Source organism: Epinephelus lanceolatus, chromosome 8 (genome assembly GCF_041903045.1).
Source record: "Epinephelus lanceolatus isolate andai-2023 chromosome 8, ASM4190304v1, whole genome shotgun sequence".
NCBI lineage: Eukaryota > Metazoa > Chordata > Actinopteri > Perciformes > Serranidae > Epinephelus > Epinephelus lanceolatus.
Genome location: NC_135741.1, coordinates 36,764,022 through 36,786,990, shown reverse-complemented (window position 1 = coordinate 36,786,990; position 22,969 = coordinate 36,764,022). Strand labels below are relative to the sequence as shown.

The following is a 22,969-nucleotide window of genomic DNA, read 5'->3' as shown; positions in this document are numbered from 1 at the left end:
TCTCTGTGTAAATGTAACTTTTAAAACGTTACATTGCGAATGTTTTACGGTGATATATTCTTTGTGATGTTACTATTTGTGTTTCTCTGTGTGTTCGCAGCCTCCAGTGCGTGAAGGCCCAGTAACACGCAGTGCCAGCAGAGCCGCCTCCCTTCACTCTTTGTCTGACGCCTCCTCTGACTCATTCAACCACTCACCTGGTGAGATACACAGAGTCCTCCTTCTCAAGGCCTTGTTCTCTTTCATGCTTCAAGGTTAACTTCACCAAGGACAAAGTCTTGAGGGCCTCTGCAGTTTAGAAAACACGTAGAAGCATAAACCATCTTTCTCTGCTTTTATCCTGAGTTTCAGTGTATTAATGAAAGCCCATTCAACGTAGGAGTGTGGGAAATTATTGATTAGATGCGTCATGATTTTCTTTAGAAATATAAGGGGCCCTACTGAATCGATCATCAGACCATGATCTAAAGTGCATGGTGCAAATGCATTAAGGGCGTGTCCAACTCCACTTTTGCTGGTCAAAAGGCACAAAGTAAGGTGCGAGGGGCAAAGTCGTATTTAGTCCCTTAATTAATCATAGTTGTGTTTTGTGTGTAACATGAATTCAACCAATCAGAGTGTTATCTCCCCTGCCCTTTAAAAGCCAGGTGCAGCTGCTAAATAGCAGGAAAATACTGAGCCATTCTGACTCAAGACAAGGTTTTTGTTGTTCAATGGTGCAGTTTCTTACACAATATGGATGCTGGCTGTGAAAATGACAACTACAACCCCTATTCTTGATGCAGAAAAGTAAATAATCTGAAATTAAAAATCCAGTTTTGAACATCATTATTGCCTTTGGACAAACCAATTGAACGGTGAAAGGTGAAACATAACAGATGTAGACGTTTGTCGTGTTTAGGTCTGACCAGAATGCTTCAGAGCTTTGAAGCTTTAACTGTTGACAGGGTAATTGACGTCCAAATCAATATATGAATGCTGTTTTTATATATGTAAGTAAAGAAATAGTAATGCAGGACTATTCATCATGAATCATTACAACATTAATTATTATTACTTATTCTCAGACAAAGACGTGTGAACTCTGTGATAGTTTTGTGTCTCTGACTTGCTGTCATCTAACATCAGTCACTAGCAGTCCAGCCTCACTGAAATGGGCCAGTTTAACCAAGGGCTGGTATGTCGATTTTGTACAATATATCAATATATTTTCAAGCAAGATGTGAATTTAGACAATACCGTTAATATCAATATAGGGTCAAGTTGCGCCACATAATGCATACCAGTGTTCATCTCTCCTCTCCAACACTCTCCACACATCTCCGCCCCTCTCACTCACTCAAAGTTTCTCCATCAACATGGAGAGAGGCACAGAGCTGCTCCTCTGTGTAATCTGTCTGTTAATTAGTCTACAGTGTGACATCTGTCTATATGTTGCACAAGCTACGATAAATCAGTCTGTGAGATAAATGAAGTTACCGCAGTAGCACACGTACAATACTGTGGGCCTTTTCCTCTGTAACTTTTAGCCCTGTTCAGTCAAGCCATGCTGCGCCGATTTGTGTTTCCGTTATCAGTTTGGACGCCTACTACTCTATAGGAATTCAAATATTAGAGTTAGCAGTACTTTATTAGTGGCTTTTCTTCAATTAAGACAAGTGTAGTAATATTACAGGGCGGTAGAGTACAAGCAGAAACAGCCTCAGTGAGATGTTGATGAAGAGCTGCAGACAACAGGCTCTTACTGCACCTCTGCAAACAGCTCACCTCCAACAGGTAAACTTCTTTTACCTGCCCTGCTGTGGAAAAACACATGCAGCAAAAATAACAGGGGACTTTAGCTGTGGATCAGCTTGCAACTGAACATGTAGCCCTCTTTGTAGAAAATACCGACATATGAATTTTTGTCCACATTGCCCAGCCCTAGTTTGACCACATACGACAGACTTACAGATAGAGTACGCCAGCAAGATGTTGATAAAGTCAAATGTAAAGAATAGTTTCAAAATTTGTGAGGATCATCCACAAAAAGTCTAGTGCCAGTTATTCCAGGGAAACTGGCATATCACAAATCTACGAGCTTAGCACCTGAAAACTGTAAGTTACAGCTTAGCCATCCTGCAAAGTATATGTTGTGTCTAGCTATTGCAGCTAATAGTCATTATATTCTAGGTGCACTGAACTGATTTTTCAAAAAAGTGTCAATTCTGAATCAGAATCGAATCATGAGGTGCCTAGAGATTCTCAACCCTCATTCAACATCTACACTTGTACAATCATTTCTGATTTACCCAGCCAGGCTCCTCCCTGGAGAAACAAGCACATGTATCTGTATTTGTTACACTCATGGCATAAAATCCATTGTGCTTAATGTTTTATTCATTCTGAAGACTGTTGTGTATTTGTCTATCGATAGTTTGTCCTCTGTGTGTCCTTGTTCCTGCTCATAGGTACTATTCAGTAGTTTGCATTCAGAGATCCATCTTTTTGTGTTAGTTTGCACCAAAATACCAGGATGGAGAGTGAAGGTGCGATTTTGAAATCAAAAAATGTTTTTGTTTTTATTTTGAGTCGATCAAGGTCGATTTAACAGCATATTCACAGGTCTTTAAAAGTCTGAAAAGGTCAGCAGCGGAATAGCAGAATAGTAGAAATAAAATAGTTATCTTAAGTTTGAAAGACATTTTTGCCAGCTTTTTGTGTTTGTTTGTTTTTAATTTAGTGTTTAATCAGAATTCAAGTAGAATATCTAAAACATTTTCTTTAAAAAAAATGTTTTGCAAAAATAAATATAAATGGTCAGTATTCAGTGCTCGAGACTGTAAATTCTCCCGAGATGTTTAATTTAACGCTACTGTGAGCACACCTGTTGTCTCACCTCATTTAACCTCTTTGCTATTTCTGTGTTCAAAAAGCTTCCTTTAATCGCTTCCTTACTCAGCCCCTCCCCTCTCCTTGTTTTCGTCCTCTGTACTCATCTTGTCTCCTAATCTCTGCCTCAAACAGAGTCTGTGGACACCAAGATGAACTTCAGCAACCTGTTAATGATGTACCAGGATGGCGCGAGCAGTCCAGACTCCAGTGAGGAGGACACAAAGCTCTCCATGCTACCCCACCTGGCTGACCTGGTCTCCTACAGCATTCAGAAGGTCATAGGTTTTGCCAAGATGATCCCAGGCTTCAGGTACAAACTCAGTGCATTGCAGTGACGGCTGATAGATTTTGAGGTGTCATTACAAGGTAGCATTATAGATTACTGTCCAGCACAGTGTCTCTTTTTTTTTTTTTATGGCTCTGCACAGGTGATAGCTATGGCTGTGGCATTATGTTTTTCGGTTGTCTGTCTATCTGTCTGTCCTATTCTTGCGAACGCGATATCTCAAGAAGGCTTTGAGGGAGTTTCTTCAAGTTTTGCATAAATGTCCACGTGGACTCAAAGATAATATTTTGTCGTCATAGTTCAAGGTCATTTTGACCTCATCTGTCTCATTCTTGTGAATGCGATATGTCAGGAATGCCTCGAGGGAATGTTTTCAAATTTGATATAAACGTCCACTCTGATTCAACAATGAGCTGATTAAATTTTGGTGGTCAAAGGTCAAGGTAACTCTGACCTTGTCTGGCACATTCTTGCAAACGTGATATCTCAGTCGGCACAAACATCTGCCTGGCCTTAAGGATGAACTGGTTAGAATACGGTGGTCAAAGGTCAAGGTCAATGTGACCTTGCGTCCATCTCCTTCTCATGAATGGGATATTTCAAAAAGGCCTTGAGGGAATTTTGTCAAATTTGGCACAAATGTCCAGTTGGATTCAAGAATGATTGATTAGAATTGGGTGGTCAAAGGTCACCCTGACCTCACAAAACATGCTTTTGACCATACATGTCCACATACACATATCCAAAAGGTCAGAAGTCAGCTTCACTGTGACATAAAAATGTTCTGCATAATCACTTTTCTGGCCGTTACTCAACACCATATCTCAGGAACAGAAGGGGAGACACTGGCCTCTAGTTTCGCAGACCGGGTGAGGCGGGGGCGCAGCGCACCTGTGCTTCGCCAACTGGGTGTGGCCAGGCGGATTTTGCAAGTTTGGCACACCGTGCGCGCTGGTGCAGCTACTCCTCTTTCTCACCTCCATCCCTCCTACCTGTGCAAGTCGGAAAGAGGGAGGAGAGAAGGCGTGGAGTGGGTTTTACACAGCCGATTCACATCACATCAATCAAATGAGCCCCTCTCCTCGCCCTTAAATGCGCTGCGCGAAGGCGTAATGAGAGTTTACTCAATTCGCCATGGCAGAAGAGAGCAGCAGCATCACATGGTCAAACTCCTCCCAGGAGGAAACTGATGTTTTGGTCCGGGAGGTCCAAGCTCGCAGTGTCCGAATATACGGAACTGCGAGCAGACCTCCACGGGCTGATGATGCAAAGGTAGCCTGGGAGGAGGTCACCACAATTGTAAATCAATGTTGCGTTTTTCTCGTGTGCGCGCGCGCTCTCTCTTTCTCTCTCGCAGTCTCACTCTGTTTCTTTTCTTTTGACTTTTCTAAGATGACAGATGCTGAATATATACTCCCTATCTGATGCTGTGGCTGTTTGTGGTTGGCTGAGAGGGATGTGAACTCATTAGTTTGCAACTGTGTTAATCAAATCAGGTTGGGTTTCCATTACGCGTGCCAAACGGTGCCAATCCCCTTTGATCTGACATCAGATGTGACGGGACAGTCGATATAGAGATACATTTATGTGCTGATTGCAGATAGTTGCATTGAATAGTGGTTCCTGTGGGTATTTATTGCATTGTTAATGTGTCTGACATTCTGGAAACCTGTCTGTGAGGTTTTGGTGATGTGTGTGCACTGTCCGCCGGTCAGCCAAACTTCCGCTTCACCGGCTGCGCTCCGCCTGTGCTGACAGTAGACCTGGTTTGAGCTGGCGAGCTTTTAGCGCACCTTCAGCGTAGTCTTTTGGCACGAAACTGTCACTGCGCCAAGCTGGATCTGTTGACACCTCCCCCTGCTGCGCCGCCACACCCATCTCACCCATTGCACCAGGAAACTAGAGGCCATTGTGTCACATATTAAATTGGTGACACTGATCTCGGGTGTCCACCTTGAAACTGATTGTATAGATCTTCTGTGTTGCCGGGGGGGGGGGGGGGGGGGGGGGGGGGATGTGTGTTAAGCATTCATGTTTTCACAGACATGGATGTAAACTGTAACTGCAACTTGACAGGTCCGCAAGGCAGTAATTCTATTTTTATCATTATCCTAGGGGTGGACAAGGTCAGAATTTTCATAGTTTGTCACGGGGGCTTTAATAACATTGTGTGTAAAACTGGTTTCTGAACACTACTTTTTATAGACCTTGATTCAGAATTTTGATTTAACAGCAATGAATCACTCGTCACACAATGTCAAGTCAGCTTTAGTGGTATTTGCATGATTCTCACTGCATCTAAAATGACTCATTTGATCTAATTTGATTTGTATTCTTTTTAAATTTGCAACTAATGTGATAATAGATTCATTGTTTCAGCCATTAATCAACCACCATCAAACACCAAACATTTGCTGGTTCCAGCTTCAAAAATATGAGGATTTACTGCTTTTGTTTGTCTTAACAATGATAATAATAATATAGAGATTGTGGCTATTTTTCACTATTTTATTATGAAAGGATTAATCGATTGATTAAGGAAATAACTGTCAGATTAACTAATAAAAAATAAATAAAACCTGCTAGTTAAGCTGACCTGTATCTCTGATTCTCCCAGAAGAGCTCTGGTGCCATAAATCATATTCTAGCCATGTTGAAAATTAAACTTAATTACCCCTGCAGCTCTCTGCTCCTAACTGAGTTCAGATAATGATCCTTTGACACGTAAAATTCTGCTGAATCCAACCAGTAGCACGTACAGACACGAAAACTAGCAGCCTGAACAAGCTCCCTACCCACACGCAGAGCACATTGATTTGCTGCCCACATGTATGCAGAACATTAATGGGGGAGGTGAATATGTTATTATCACTTCCAAACAAACAAGCTCTTCCAGGAATACGATGGAACAGGCTGTAGCTTTATGAATGCATGCTGAGCTCAGAGATAAGTTTATAAATGTATGCACATGAAGAGACCACATAATAAAAGAATAGAGAAGACCCACATGGGCATGCATAATACATATGTGTGTGTGTGTGTGTGTGTGTGTGTGTGTTTGCATGTTATGAAACAGATATAGAACAATAATTGTTGATATTCAGCCAGCTTTATATTTACATACATTGTTCCTACTGCTTGCCTTGTTGTGGAGCTGAGTCTCAGCTGTGTGTAGTTAGGGGGGATTTCCTTTGGGAATATAAAAGTCAGGGATTTCTCTGTTTACCTCGAAGATACTGCAGAAATATGAAAACCTGGAGCTCTATGCAGCTCTAAGCATTGACTAAAGGTAGTTGCTCAACAAGAAATTCTTCGTTGGGGCCACTGAAAATCTTGGAGTAGCACACCAAAACTAAAACCCATAACTGAATTTCAAGAATTCAGTAATGCTGTTAAACTTTATAGGCTAATAAATTAATAACTATGTCAATATGAGAGTAAAGAAATTGCATATTTATATATTTTGGTTTCTTATTTTACAGATAGTCTTACTAATTATCTAATGTACACAAACTAATACTGATTGAGTTAACATTTTGAGTTTCACAAAAAAAAAGGCTGGTTGTTCTTTTCCTTGAAATAATTACAATAACTCTGGTGCAACTTTTGCAATTTGTTGAAAAGAAACAAGGAAAGAAGACAGGACATCCAATTCACTGCAAAGTAATGAGGGGATAAGAGCCTGAAAGAAAAAAAGTGAAGCTTTGAGCTCATTTTCTGCACATTAGAAGGCTTTTTTTTTTCAATGATAGTGGTGCTAAGATAGGCACTTTATACACCCGTCAAGTGGATGGATTATCTCGGAAAAGGAGACACAGACTTTGCGTCCAAAATTTGAGAGAAATAATTCTTCTTTGTGCAACTTTGGCTTGTGACAATAGGAGCAAAAACGATAGTGTTGCATCCAAATTTTTGTGTATTTTTTCTGTCCCGCAATGTATTGTCCATTAATGCTCAATACAGTCATGTGCAATAAGCACAGCACAAAAACTGGAAATGACTATGCAGTTCCTTGTTCCTTTATGACTAGAGTAATATGAATATGAGAGGGTTTCTTTTGAGGAGTTGATATAGTACAAAGACAACCGTTGTCCCCGAAATTGAAAGTAAAGAATAAAGTAAAATAAATTTGGAGCTGAAGTAAAGACAGCACCAAAGACACCCACTCTGCCCCAGCTGGTTCAATCAGATGTGCAAAGACGCTCTAATTTCTACATTTATGCAGTAACATCTGTGACTGTGTTTTCCAGAGAGCTGACAGCAGAGGACCAGATCGCTCTGTTGAAGTCGAGTGCCATTGAGATCATCATGCTGCGTTCAAACCAGTCGTTCAGTCTGGAGGACATGTCCTGGAGCTGCGGGGGACCTGACTTCAAATACTGCATTAATGACGTTACAAAGGGTTGGTTGCATCTTGCTGTCATGGCGCCACAGTGAAGCTAATGAAACCGGATTAGAGGCTCTGTTTCGTGTTTTTTGACTGCAGAATCACAACATAAACACATAAGGAGCATGTTTAGACTGCACACACACAGACCTTGCTTATTGATTACACATCCTCGCAATGCACACACTCCTCGTCTTCCTCGTGTACCCAATGCTCCGGAAGTTTCCGTTAAGGCTGCAACATAAGGCATTTAAAATGTGCCTGTGCGCACAAACACACACTCTAAAGGAGAGAAAAGTGTTCATTGTCGGAGCTGATGACACAGCTGTGATTTCTTTCTGTCTTTCTTTTTTTTTTTTTTTTTTTTTTCTCCCACCTTATATAACAGATCCTTACAAGGATCACCCACACACTGCTTTTCTACGCACACTTGCACATTACTATGAGGTTTTGACTTCAGGTATTTTCATGGAAGCAATAAAGCGGCCACAAACACACACTTAGTTCTTATTCACTCACACACGCAGGGCAGGAAGTGACGCTCTCTGTCCGCAATGTACAAATACACACACAGAGTTAATGATTCTCCTTTGCAGCCCGCTGCTGTATAAAGTGCATTTTCATTCATAAATCAATAGAGAAGCATCATAAGATGTAACTGACCCTGCAGTGCTAACAGTGTGTTTGTGTTGTCCTCCATAGCGGGTCACACTCTGGAGCTGCTGGAGCCGCTGGTGAAGTTCCAGGTTGGTCTGAAGAAACTCAACCTGCACGAGGAGGAACACGTGCTGCTCATGGCCATCTGTCTACTCTCCCCAGGTACTGCTTGTGTTTGTGTGTTAATTTGTGTGTTCACGGTGTAGGTGTATATCCAGCTGAGGCATTTTTTTTAAGAGTGAGAGTGTTGGTAGATTGACTCACCAAGAGTGTTAGTAACTAACGAAGTCAAGCAAAGAAAAGTAGAAAACAGTGTAGCTTGCTGAACAAAATGTACTCAAGAGTTAGATCCAATCCTGTTTCTTAGTTTTACCTCTCGTTTTGAGTGCCCTTGTCCCTTGGAACAGGAATTTACAAGGAGTAGTGTTTGAAATCTTCCCATATGAAATGGGACAGCCCTTCAGGACCATGGTGTGTCACCAGTAGTTGTAGATGGCTTTTACTGAGCAGACGTGACAATGGCAATAATGGTTTTATCACAATTACATTTGCCATTTATCAGATGGAGATACAAAAGCATGGGCACTCGCGATACGTTCGCAACTGAAGTTTCACACTATCAGCACAAATCAGCAATTAGCTAGCTAGCTAGTAGACATCGGAATACTACTATCAATTTTTTTTGTTCTGCTTGTTATAAAGGAAAAGGACCATAGACTGGTGTCTTGCATACAAACATTATTGGATTCACACACTTCCAAGGGGCAAAACCGCTTTGGTTCCACATCACAAGATTGCAGTCAACCATTGTAATCAGTACTTTTAGCATTATTTGTAAATTCTTGTTGGCTGAATTGAGTGTCATATCAGAGTTAGGTTTGTTGTCTTTAATTTGCATATTAATACATCATTATAGAAACTGTTAGCGAACAATAGTTGACAGTTAGTAGCCCATATGTATCAGGTCTCTGATTAAAGTTGGGTAGGTTGTTCAAATAAATGTTCAGCAAAAAGTAGCTTGCTGAAACACAAAAACTTGTACGGCTGATATGTCCTATGAAATACACTCATGCATGCCAAAGAGGGAGTTTGTTTTCACGCAGTCCAACAAGTCTGCCACCGGTGAAGAAGCAATTTGACAAGCGGCTCCAGCTGTTCCACAGTCTCATATGTTGACCTAATAAATGTCATGTGAGGGCATGTTAATGGGAGTATGTATGGCTGCTTGTAAACAGGAGTGTTATTTTAATTTTCATCAGCCATGTAAACTGCTTAGTAGGAACAATGTATTTTTTGGAAGAACGGGCAAATAACAGAAACATACTAAATATAAGGAGCATATTTGTAACCTAAGTGGCACTAGGCTAACTAAGTCAAAATAAAAATGTTAATGACAAGGAGACTTTATGACCTGCCGCATTTGAAAGAATTGTAAACTGCACAAGATGTGAGACAGTTGTGACAACTAGCTAAGAAGGTCTGGGATAGTGTGGAAATGGCTGGCACCAGTAACACTGGAAGCCAAGGTACTTACTGTTATTAGGAGCATGGGAACCCCAGTCTGCCTTTTTAATAACCTAGATCCATATTCTTCTTCTGTTCTCCGCAAAGGGATGTGATCCCCTTGGAATATTAAACATTTTCCATCCATCTTGTCTGCTGTTGGTGCAGTTTACTACACAACAACTCTCTGCCATCTCTGCTTTGGAGCTTGGCTCTGCTAGATGCACAATAAAGAGTGCTGCTTTCTGCCCCCAAGTTGCACATGCAACTCTGTGACGATGTTGTCTATCATCTATAATACATTAAAATGACATCAGACTAAAGATAATACAATGGTTATCATGATTTAAATCTTCATTTTCTAAAGGAAATACATTTGTGGGTTTCTTTAGTTGCTCATACAGTCATCTTGTCAGTGATTTCTCAACACTTGGTTCAAAGTGTACCTCTGAAAAACCTCCTTTTTGAGGACTGTGTAGCTCTAAAACTTTACCCTTTCCCTCTATCCCAACACTTTACCCTACCCCTCTATCCCAGCAAGAATCAGGGCACCCTACCCCCTGACAAGAACATGCAAAACAGAGGGGTAAGAACAAGTGGTGCAGGCAAGGGGTGTATAGGGATTGAGTCTTAGTGTGTTTTTGATGCTGACAGTAACATATGAAAAATCATGAAGTATGAGGTTACCACATAGTCAGAAATGAATGTTTGTGAGCTTTTATTGAGGAGTTGAGAACAGTTAATGAACATAATCACTGGATGAGGTCATCAAGCAGCAAGGCCACTTCAAGAATAGATGACACATTCTCATTCACCATCTAAAACATTTCCAAGGCTCTCTGTCTCCACTGTTTACCAAAGACCTTTAATAAATGCCATATCCAAATTTCTGTTCATGACCTTTCAAAATCAAAGAAATATAGGTGAGTAATCTTAAGATATATTCATAACACAAGAGAAAGAAAAACAATGACACTCAAAACATTTATAAATATGTGGATTTGCTCATAAAAAATTAAATTGTAACTCAATTTTTTTATAGTAAGACTCAGAACATCCCATTAAAAACAAGTTTGTTTTGTTTTTGTTTGTTTTTTATATCCCTTGACAGGCCAGCTATTAGGACCCTCATCCACACCCACACCCCCTTCAGCACCGCCACCTCTACTGCCCATCTTCCCTTTGCTCTAATACCAACATGAAAAATGTTAACTACTTAAGTGACCAGCTTCATAGCACATGAATACAGTTGGGTCACTGAATCCACATGTTTTATTAATTATACCCAATTTATACAATTCCAGGACTGCTAGAGACCGCAGCATGCATAAATATTCAGATACCACAATTTGAAAAATGGCAGTGCAGCTTTCACCCTTGCCATGATTTAGCTTAACTTTGAAGTGTTGGTTAGCCCCAAGATGGCCTGACATAGTCAATACAAGAGATGTCGATGAGTTAGTCGGTAAACCACCGAAAATATTTTTGAGCGGTTCAGCATGTAGGTTTATTTTGCTACTGTTGAGTTAGTAGTTGAACTAGCACTATGCTGTACCACAACAGAGCTAATGCTACACTGAAAAGCTAGCAACAGTCACGCTGTTATGCATACCACCAGGGTCAGGTGGGAGCTAGCTAGCATTGCTGCTCATTGTATGATTAGTGTCGATAACATTGTCCCGAACCATGGTGGTGTTGCTGCGGAAACCCCTTTAACACCATTAACTATGTCATCACTGTTAGCTCTATAAGCACCTAGCAGCATCAGCACAGCTAGTGGCCTGTCATATCTGGTGCATCTTCACATTTTATTTTGGCCTGAAATTTGGTCATCGCCACTCTGCTCCTTTCATTTACTTGTTCACTGTGTACCATGACTTTTCTTTTATGAGCCCTGATTTTTGGTGAGGCACTTTGATGTTGCTAGGTAGGCTGCAGTATGCTTTACATCTTTACATGAGCAGCACATGTCTGTTCTGCACTTCTGACCCTGAGGTATCAGATGATAAGCTGAATTGTATTTTAACAATAACAATGATTGACCTTTGAGTTAGGGTCATATGTACCCTTTGATGCCACCCTGATGACGGGCCTCTCGGTGGCACCCTGCTCCTTCCATTCATAAGATGACACTTTGGTCTGTTCTAGAAACTGTTCTTGAGCATGTACCACTCACATATATCTACTGATGACATGTCTGAGTAATCTACATTAGCTTTAAGATAACTTATCATTTATACTGTTTGTATGTACATTTGGTAATAAGTGTAACAATATAGACCATGATGAGCATTCCACTGCACAAACTGTTCTGACTGATGTTCTCTTCCTGTCCATCCATCTCCCCACCTGAACCTTATTCTCCTCTATCCCCTGTGCCCCTCCTTCTCTCTGCTCACCTCTTTCCTACCTCCTCTGTTTGTGGCCTCCCCTCATTATGGGCATACTCATACTCCCTATACTGCACCCTCTCCGTTCCCCAACGGCAGATCGCCCCGGTGTCCAAGACCATGGGCGCATTGAGCAGCTGCAGGACCACCTGTCGGATGCGCTGCAGGCCTACATCCGGGTCAACCACCCAGGCGGACGCCTCCTCTACGCCAAGATGATCCAGAAGCTTGCCGACCTGCGCAGCCTGAACGAGGAGCACTCCAAGCAGTACCGCTCACTCTCCTTCCAGCCCGAGCACAGCCTGCAGCTCACCCCGCTGGTGCTGGAAGTGTTTGGCAGCGAGGTGTCATAGCAGTGGTGTTAGTTTTCTTAACGAAAACTATGACTACATGTGTTCGTCAGCGACCTTTTTTTCCATGACTAAGACAAGACGATGACGAGACGGCAATCATAATTAAACACTAACTGTGACTATATCAACATGCAACATTGTTGACGAAAAAGACAAGACTAAAATGTAGTTTTAAAAACTTTACTAAAACCTCTTTTTATTTTTGTTGACAAAAAATAGAAGATGAAATATTATAGTGTTTTGTTTTGTTTTGTTTTCAATGCAGCAGTCCCGTTCCTTGTGCTGCACATGCCATATCAGGATTACACCAGCAGCACACAGTGAGCACTGTCAGGAGGACCTGGAATAACTTACTTACTTAAGTTAAAGCTAACAGTGGAAACAACAGGACTTGGGAGAAAAAAACAAAGTGAAAATTGGGTCTATTTTTGTAACAGTGAAGCTGAGAAATACGAATCCATTGCTTTATCAGAAGGAAGCAATGTGCCCATAAAATAGCTGGTAAGAATACCACAAACATGACGAGACACATTCAGGCTCAGAACACGTTCCATGTTTGGATGATACCATCAGACAACTAAACCAGACACATTCTGCAAAGCTACATTCTTAATCACCAACCTGTGTTATCATCAGTTAATAAGATAAAATCTTATGGGAAATAAGTTTTACAACAAAAGAAAAAATATTAGTTTTTGAAATGTTCAATTTAATCTGACTAAAAAAGACTAAAATGTCAACAGTTTCCACTGATTTAAAGCTTTACTTAAGTAGTTACCGTTTTCTATGATAAGACTAAAACACCCAGACTGTTGTATGAGGTTGACTGAATATGATACAAACTGACAAGGACATTTGACACAGGACTAAGACCAAGACTACATAAAAAAGTAACACTACATAGCAGATGAGGAGGCACGCTCGCATACACATACACACTTATCACACACCAGAGGATGATTAACCAGCCCTTACCGCCTTTTCCCCAAGAGAACCCCAGCTCTTACAGTATATGCCTGGACATGAAGGGAAAAGATGGATAATCAGAAAGGTAGACAGTAACCTTCACCTCTTTATTATCTGCCCATCCTCCTCCTCCTCCTCCTACTGACCTCAAGCTGCCTGGACCTCTGGACCTTTTGGATTTAAGACACCTGAATATGCTGTGGATTTCCACAGCACGTGGATAACGAGATTTTACTTTAACCTTTGCTTTTGCAAACACAGTGCCGCATTAAATGTCATTATACCAGGCAGAAATCCTGACTCACTGACATCTGGAACAGACGGACATGCTGATCCTCTCCAAATCCATAAACTCCCCCCAAAAAAGACAAAACAAAAAAAAAACCCAGAAAAAAAACATTGCCTTTTTCTCATCATCACCTTTCCCCGGCCAGATTCCTGCCATTTTCTTTACAGCAGAGACATCTCGCTGGATGTGACTGTCACATCCCCTTTACCATCATCCTCATATCATTGTTCCATGTTCACACCATCGCAGGGGCAGACAGGAGTGGATACACAGATCTATTAACCATGCTGGCACGTGTTAGGTACAGATAAACTGCTAGCAATGTTACTACACTCGTGTTAGCTACAAGCTATCGCTGTTTACAGTTAATTAACAGCAAAGACATCCAAATATATTAAACAGCAACGTGGCCAGCAAGCTTACAATAATATAATGTAAAAACTTGTTTTACTGGTTTAAAAAACTTGGTTGAGACGGGCTGCTCGGCCCTGTGTATCTGTGTATGTGCAAAGAGAGGTATCAGATGGTCAGACAGGAAGTTAAAGTAGGAATGTGTCAGTATGGGAATGGTGAGAAGAAAGGTGAGATTAGGAGGAATGAGCAAAGGAGGTTGGATAGATGGAGGGATTTGCTACGGTTGGAATTCCCTGTTCACAAGACAAAAGGGAACTTCACAAAACAAGAATGTATGTATAATGCTATATAAATATAAATGATACATATAAGCTGATATATATGAATATATATATATATATATCTATATATATATATGTATATATATATATATATATGTATATTTAAGAGAGCGAAACATGGTTGTTTCCATGGAAGCAAAGAGTGTTGTATAATGTAGAGGATCTGAAGGCCCCTCCTCAGTTGTGTGTGTGTGTGTTTGTGTGTGTGTGTGTGTGTGTTGTCTTTCAAAAGACACATTTACACACACTAGAGAAAGCGTCGAGGAGTGTGTGAGGAGTCCTTCTATTTTTATGATGTGTGTACAGTACATGAGAATATTGATGGACCACAAGGGGGTGTGTGTACAGGCTCTGACCGAGGGTTCAGTGCAGGGAAGCACTTCTCTGTTGGATTTTGTCGTTTTTTGGACCTGTGAAGTTTGTAGACTGACATACGCAAACACAACGTCATGTTTCGTGGATAGTGATTATCCAAAAAAAATAAATATTTGTTCGGCTGGTTAGATTGCTGCTAAGACAGTTTAGAGCTAGATAGTTGGACAGAAACCAACTACCGGCTGTTGCCTCAGGGAAAAAGTTTGTCTGATGATATTGTGTACTTGGTGTTTCTGGTGTGTGTGGCGTAAGCTTACAATCATAAGACAGAGATTGTTTTTGAAGCTCTAGGCATCACTGTGATTTCTAAACATACTAAATAACAGCATAAGTAAGCTAAAAGCGAAACTTTTTAAAAATAATAATGACTACAAGATTGTCATTCCTAAAAAAAAATCTCTTAAATGGTCTGCATGATCGTACAATCCATTAGAGATCATTGTTAAAGCCAACCTTCTCATTAAATAGCTACATTATAAAGGACAGAGTCGTCTGCGTTAAAATCTTGAGTGATTAATGTCAGCCTTAAGTTTATTTTTTTCAGGGCAAAGTGAATATTCTACAGAAGGTAGCAATGTACAGTAGTTAAATGATGTATAGCCTGTAGTGTTATTGGAATGAGATCCGTCAGATGCTTTGAAACAGCTGGGCAGAGTTATAAAACATGAGAAAGAACTTTTTTTATATTAACTATAAAATCAAGCCTCATACCTCTTTTTTTCACATTTATATCATTTCAACACCAGCCACATAAGCGAGGTTTAGGATGTTACTTTTCAACATCACTACATATCATATCACGTTTCAGTCGACACGGTGCATGCTCACCCCTCATGCAGGCCTGGATCACCCCCTTGTGGACAAACTTTGTAAATACCACTTACTAAGTCTGTACATAGTTAGAGATTAATGTAGGCAAAATACTAAGAGAATTCAATTGTCGATGGCAAGATGCTCTGGAGATACAGCACTATATGCAATTAGGAGATGGACTCTTATGTTGTATTCAATTAGAATCGGCAGAGGTGGCAATCCTGGTCAAGCTGCTGAGTTGTTTCAGGGTGCGCTGAAGAAATCTGTCAGGTTGGGTTGGGCTTTTTGAAACTTTTGGCAGCCATCATTTCGTGAGTTCAAATTCAATCTCACAACAACAAAATAATGATTTTAGGTGTTTGGCATACAAGAGCAGGTTTCACAGATCAACACATCTGACGGAACATCAGGAAACCTGGACAATATAGTCTCTAATCAATGGCTACCTTAGTCCAACCCGTGTTTCGGGTGATGCTCTTACTAGTGCAATGACTCGGAAATCTGACCTGCAAAGGCTTCATGTGACTGAACATTCCCAGTGGTGGTTGTGTTGATCATTCCAACTGGCTGAGTCTCATGCATGATACAAACATCAGTGTGAGCATCCTTTCTGGCAGCCCTTTCAATGCACCCGACACCTCAGTATGTTGCCACCAGGAATTGTCCTCTCTGTCCATTCCAAGCTTATGGATGTACATCTTTTCTCTTTCTCTCTCTTTCTAAAATCTATCGATAAGCTTTTGACAATTATACAGTATATCCATGATATTTTCATTTTGGTGAAAATCTGTTTTTATTTTTTTCTCTATTTTCTTTTGTTCTTTTCAAGATTGTCAATTTTAATATGTGTCAGAGTTTGCTGTCTCGCTAGCGCTTGGCTTGCTGCGCTGGGACGTCGTTTTAATGAAGCAGAGATGAGCCCGGTGGACTCCTGGAGACTTTCAAGTGCAAATGAACAAGCTCCACATGTCTTGTTCCCTTGATTTCAGCTGAGTGTTCATGGATTAGCCCTTTATAACTAAAGATGTGGCTTCACTTTCTTGTTTGGACAGGGTTGGGATACTGGCACTCGTTCTAATTCCTTTTTTCTAATGGAATAAGAAAAGACTTGTCAGTGCAGCCGTGTTACACCTGGAGCTGTACACAGTGGAGCAAAAGTATTTCAGTGTCAATGAAAAGGCAGTCCCAAGCTCTGTAACGAAAAAAAGCTACATCTGCTTTTCCAGAAGCAGGATGTCAAACACAATCAAGTGATCATAAACTAACACTGCCTCAACTCAACTGACTTACACAGGATTTAGCCAACAGCAAACTGTTGCAGCAGCAGCATGGGCGTGCCTCTTCAGCCACCACCCAACCATCTAACCGCCTCTTCTTCTGCAATAGCCAATTACAGCAGGATTACTCTTCATAGCTTTAACTCAGCAGCCAGTCAGGCTCTGCTTTCAGAAAACTGTGGTGCACCAAGGGCTGATGGGAGTCTGAGATTTAGCGGGACGGCTGCTGTGGAATCGGACGTGTCACTTTACTGTGAAAAAGACAATGCAGGAATTGGCTCCTTCGTCCTGTCTGACCCAGGAAAGAAACCTTTGGATTGGACCTCCAGAAGACTGTGTAGAATCTGTATAGAAGATTTTAGGAGATAAAAGTATTTTTAAAATAAGAGTTGCCACAGGCAAGGTGTAGTGACGTGCTCTACAGGAAGGGTGTGCAGTGACTGATGAGATGTCGCCTCCTAAACCCAAAGTGTGACATTACCTTTCTCACTATGTCTCGCATCGCAGCTCTTGGAATTTTAGATTTTTAAAAAAATCATTGTTTGTTAAAGTAATTGTTGAAATACATAAAAAAGTGGACTTTTTTTACATTCAACATCAACATCATCTACATCATCTGTCTCAAAAAGGAATGCAGGGCGGGGTGACAGGGGGAGGGTGTGTTCAGTTTCTAGGGTTCAGAGAGTGAAGCATCAGTTATTTCGACATGATTTTGGATAATGGAATTAAGTTAAGCCTGCAAGACGGATCTGGCCTACATTTTTTTCGCTAATGGCTGAGTATTGTAGCTGATGGGAGAGGCCATTAGTGCTCAAATGAACCCAAACGAGGCCGCACTCTCCCCACTCGACCCCCCTCCCCTCAAACCCAGGTCAGCAGCTCCACCTCAGTAGCCTTACTTACAGAAACCTCACTCAGCTGGAAACATGTAACAGATACCTCAATGTTTTACAGGATGACTTTTCACAATAGCCTTTAAGGGAACCAAACATAAACTCATACTACACACACACACACTCACACACACACACACACACACTCACAAAGAAACACACAATCACGCCACAACTCTCTCCTCAGCAACCTTTGCAGTGTTTTTACGTCAAACGTATAGTTAAACTAGTTGCCAGTTGTACAAAGAAGGTTGTCCAGTAGAGTCCCCCTTGCCAGTAGACCAGTCAGTATATGAGTGGATCCCAATGTTTCTAAATGTTAACTGTCACTTTTTTTCTGCTTTACTCACTCGATCCTCATCTCTGCCTCATTGTGTGTTTCCTATTGTCTCTGTCTCTACAAACAGATGGCGTGCCGCTAAGCTTTGGCGCTGCGTTTAACCAAACATACTACCTCTCCCTTGCGCACACAAATATATATATATATATTTATACATATAAACTCATATATATATATATATATATATATTTGTCGCAGCATGATTGTGTTTATGATAAAGCATCCGTTTTTATTTTTAACACTAATTTAGAAGTTATTTTTTTTGTGTGTATATGTACAGGAAATCCCTTTTTATCTCTTTTCAAATGCTGGATGATTTTTACCTCAGATCTCAATGTAAGCCTACAAAAATTAAAGGTGCAGTATGTAACTCTGGAGAAAGATAGTTGACAGTTGAGTCTCATTCTCAGGTCGTCAAATACAGATACTTTGGTTTGTCGGTTATGTCCAACCACTAACCAAGGTTGTTGGTATTTGATGACCTAGAAATTGGGAGCTTTCACATTGGGGACCCAGTCCTGGATCCTGGTATACTTGGCCCCAAAGTCCAGTTCGGTTGATTGGTGTGAGTGCTGTGTACTGTGCCCAGGATTGGTACGCTGATCCAGGCCGGAATCCGCTTGAAAAGATGGTTTTGAGCATTCCAGTATGGTACTCATCAGGTGTGAACACCAACTGCACCAAAACACAGAGGTGGACTGCTATTCAATGCAACTACAAATTTTTAACTGGTTGTAAAATGGTCTCAACACAACACTGATGCCTATATATCAGACAGCAGCGCAGCCTGCCAATGACACACTCACATCCAGCTTTGCTGCCGCCTTCAACCTGCAGTCGGAGCTTCGTCTTGCTGCTCCAGCAGCAATGTCCGTCTCTGGAACAGCAAAAATGTCAAGTACATGATGATGCAAGTGTCCTTGTGTACGGGACAACATTACTAATGGGGAAGCTTAGCAGTGGGGGAGTGGAGAAAAGGGGAAATCATGCACGGTACAAATCAGTCATACCAAAGAGCACCCTGAGACTCAACAATCATCTTTCTCCTTAATTGCATACTGAACTTTTAAAGTCAGTAAATCGAAGGCCTCTTTAGCATCACTTCGCCACTGAAGTGTGTAAATGCATGTTCAAATCTTTTCATGGAAATAAGGCTACGTTCACATAGCGGCTGCAAGTGCCCGAGTTTTTTTTGTTTTTTTCTTCTTCTTCTTTTACAAGTGACACAGATCTGATGTTTTCTAATTATTTTGGGCAGCAAAAAAACATCTATCACTGTTTTTGTACGGATTAAATATACAAGATATTACGTGTTTATTAGTCAGCTTTAGAGGCACTGGTAGGCTCGCACAGAGCCAGGCTAGCTGTTTTTCCCTGATCTTTGGGCTAAGCTAAGCTAACTGCATCCTGGCTGTAGCGTGGTATTGCTTTTCTCAGCTAACTGGGCAGGAAAACAAATAGCATATATCCCTAACTGTCAAACTAATCTGAATCATAGCAAGCCTTGAAAAGAAAATTATATTTTTATTATTGGAAAATAGAAGCAGTTTAATCAAAAGTCACTCACCTAGCTTGAGTTTATCAAGCAGGCTAAATTAGATAAACCATGATCCACAAATTTTAGATATGATCAGCAAATTGGAATTGTGACTTCTATGTGAATGCAGCATAAAACCCCAGAGGCGATGTGCTGATGTGCTTCTGCTCATCAGCAGACACTTAGAGGCAAACAGTGCACAGGGAGTATTTGGACTTAGGCGGCTAGTCCTGCTAGAGGCCGAGCCTCCTTGATTTTAGCAGTGCTCTCAAAACACTTTAATACTACCAAACTAACAGGTGTTGTTAGATGCCACCTAATTTGGCCAGAGGACTCGTTTGTCTAATGGGACTCCACAGAGCTGCCAGTTGTACTTTTTATAGGGTTAAAAGTGTCGGACTGACCGTCAGGCTTGTGCAAAACACTTTCAGCTTTATGCAACAGTTCAGAGACAAGTGACGGAGGTCTCAGAGTTGATTGATGCCGACTCATTTTAGGGGAGTGGTGGTTGGTCTTTGATAACCGTTCTGTCCTAACATCTAAAATGTAAAACTTAGTGGCTGTGGCCGGGACTCGACACCCAACGCAGTGGTGTCTCTTCAGTCTGCTTTGCTTTGGTATTGCAGGTTTCCTGTGTGTCTGTCTCTACTGTAGCTTTCCTTAAATGTCTGATAAGGGTTTGTAACATTGGGATCCCATATTAGATATTCCAGATACAAACAGCTGTTTCTTTATCTTTTTTTTTTTTCCTACTCAGCAATCAGCCAAGTCTCACACACTCGCTGCAGCCCAACACTCTGCCTTCTTCTAACTCCCTCCAACTCTGGTTCTGAGTCCTGCGTTTATTTGCTGCATTCACTCAGCTTTCAGGAAACCAGGCCTTCAAGATATATGCTGTGAACGTCACACCACGCCTTTAGCGATCACTCTTTGTACTATATCGACTATATCATTTCTTACCATCCGGGGCTGTTGATGGAAAATTTGGGGCAGAAATGGAACTTGAGTTGATTCAGTTCGTGGAAGTGTAAGATATTTAGTCATGGGATTCTTTTATTGCATCAACGTGTTATCTGTTTTGCGACCTTTTGGGAAAAGGATAAGGTTATAATGGATTTTGAGTTTCACTTAGAAAAAGTAGCAAACTGCCCTTTGAAACAGATATTAGGAGGCTTATGTGTTGATTCAGTGTTTACACTTAAACTAACTGTACCCCAGAACAATAAATGCAACTCAAAAGACTGAATATTGAACCGTTTCTCAAGTAGATCTCAGTTTGGAGCGGCCTCAGTAAAGGTCTGCTGCTCGTACTGAAATATCGTCGCCTGTTTGAACCTGAGGAGAGCAGGTTAGATAGAAAATCGGCTTTTCTACTGTCATAACAGACGGATGGTTGTCATTTAAGACTGATTGTCATCTGTTGCTCTGATTGCATTTCTCCGCTACCTCTTTAAAGATGCGCTTGCTCATACACACATGCACTTAAACAACTGCACTCACAGGCTAACACACACTCATACTGACTGAAAAACACACTGAACACAGTACACACACTCAAATAGACACACACACACATACACGATGCACACTTGTGTGTACTTCTTTCTCCCTCACCAGCAGTTTTTGCCAATGATGCACTTGTGTTTTTTTAAATGCTCTGCAAAATGTGTGATGTCTAAAAATGGTTTGTTGTCATCATCCTTCTTCTTCTTCTTCTTCTTCTTCTTCTTTTTCATTTTTAAAAAAAAACTCTAATCTCTATAGTAAGTCCTGGGCTAGCCAGGTTGCTAGAAATAAATCGAGCATTAATTCATCCAGTACATACAGAGAGTTTCATGTCTTTTTAAAAAACATAAATGCACATATTGCTCAGCTCAGTTGTACCTTGGTGTGCCTAGAACCCACAGCCTTATTTTGGGACAATATCAGGGGTTTCAAGCCAAAATACAGGACGACCTGTCCTTGTATTGCTGACAGTTTTGTTTAGTTTCAGTAGCTGATTTTTCCCTCTCTTCATATCCACACGTGTTAGTTTCTTCGATTGTTGTATCAGTTTTATGAGTCAACAGAAGCTTGCTCGTGGGAGGTGCACGTCCTGACTCGGGTGTTCTGCGTCAGTGTTTTTCTGCTGGTTGTTTCATTCAGTACTTTATAATTTATTCCCCTTGGCTGATTTTTCAGCGACAGTCGGTTCTTATGAAACCTGCCCGGCTGTTGAAAATGATTTAGATGTCAAGTAAAAACCTGATGCAAAAGCTCCTTGATTTTATTTAATTTGACTTAATTGAAGCTTCTTTTTTTTTTTTTTTTTTTTCTTTTTCTTGTTTTTCAAAGAAAGTCCAACAGACTGTGACCTCCCATAGCATGAACTATTCTCATCATTAGGAGAACAAAGGAAAAGTCTAAAAATGTAGCTGTTCTCAGCCGAGTCCCAAGATAAGTACCTTTACCTTCACACATGCACACCGCCATGCAGTAAAACTCACCAGACCTCAGTGCTTCTAGCAGGAACTTGTCTTTTCAACATATGCCGTTGCCATGGCGTTGCTGTTGATGGCACCATCAATAGCCCTATATATAAAAGAAATAGTGTTATACATACAGTACCTTAACCAATGTCTCTCTTTGTGGTCAAAATCACCGCCTGTTTTTTTTTGTGTTACTCTTTTCTTTTTGCTCTTCTTGTCTTTGAAGTTGATCCATTGTACTTTGATTACATGCATTGTATGTAGTAAAATACTGATAATGTTTTGGGGAAATCACAAATAAAACAGCTGTACATAATGATGCAAAACAACCCTCATGTTCCAGTGTCTGTTTTCTTTCAAGGTCTGTTGTGTTTCTGGAAAGAAGACACATGAATTTCGGATAATTAAGATAAAGGTTTAGTTCAGATCAATCAACAAACTCCAGGGCTGAAAAATGGAGCCAACGCAAAGTGCCAAAGTCCTCTGATGGCTCCAAGAGCGAGTCAGTCCCCATAAACCCTCATGTTGTCCAACTTTACAGCAGAAATAAACATGTTTACACCCCGGTACAAAAAACAGTTTTGGTCTCTATAGCTAATTGCAGTGGTTGTGAGAACTGTACGGGGGGTACATTTTTATATAACTCCATCATTCAGATTTTATTAAGGCTTATTTTATTAACGTGTTGCCGATCTGAGTGACGTGGGGGTCATGTGTGGACAAGTCACCACCATGGAGACATTGTTAGTTATACCCATGACGTGACCCCAGAGTCGCACAGTAAGACATAACTGTAGCTGTTGCTATTTCAGTGTGTTTTAATTTCATGAAAGTTAATTTTGGTCGCCCCCCCCAAAAAAAATCTT

The 22,969-nt window shown here is 40.9% G+C and overlaps 1 protein-coding gene across 5 annotated transcripts in view; it reads left to right on the top strand.

Annotated features, from left to right (window-relative positions):
- LOC117257793 (vitamin D3 receptor A) overlaps positions 1-22,432 on the top strand; it is a 106,371-nt gene extending 83,939 nt beyond the window's left edge. For all 5 annotated transcript variants that reach the window (XM_033628116.2, XM_078170229.1, XM_078170230.1 and 2 more), the window contains 5 exons: positions 101-200; positions 3,007-3,184; positions 7,411-7,562; positions 8,250-8,366; positions 12,197-22,432. In XM_033628116.2, coding sequence (XP_033484007.2) covers positions 101-200; positions 3,007-3,184; positions 7,411-7,562; positions 8,250-8,366; positions 12,197-12,450 — 801 coding nt within the window. In that variant the 3' untranslated portion in view covers positions 12,451-22,432. The remainder of the gene's footprint in view (positions 1-100; positions 201-3,006; positions 3,185-7,410; positions 7,563-8,249; positions 8,367-12,196) is intronic.
- The last annotated feature ends 537 nt before the right edge of the window (positions 22,433-22,969 follow it).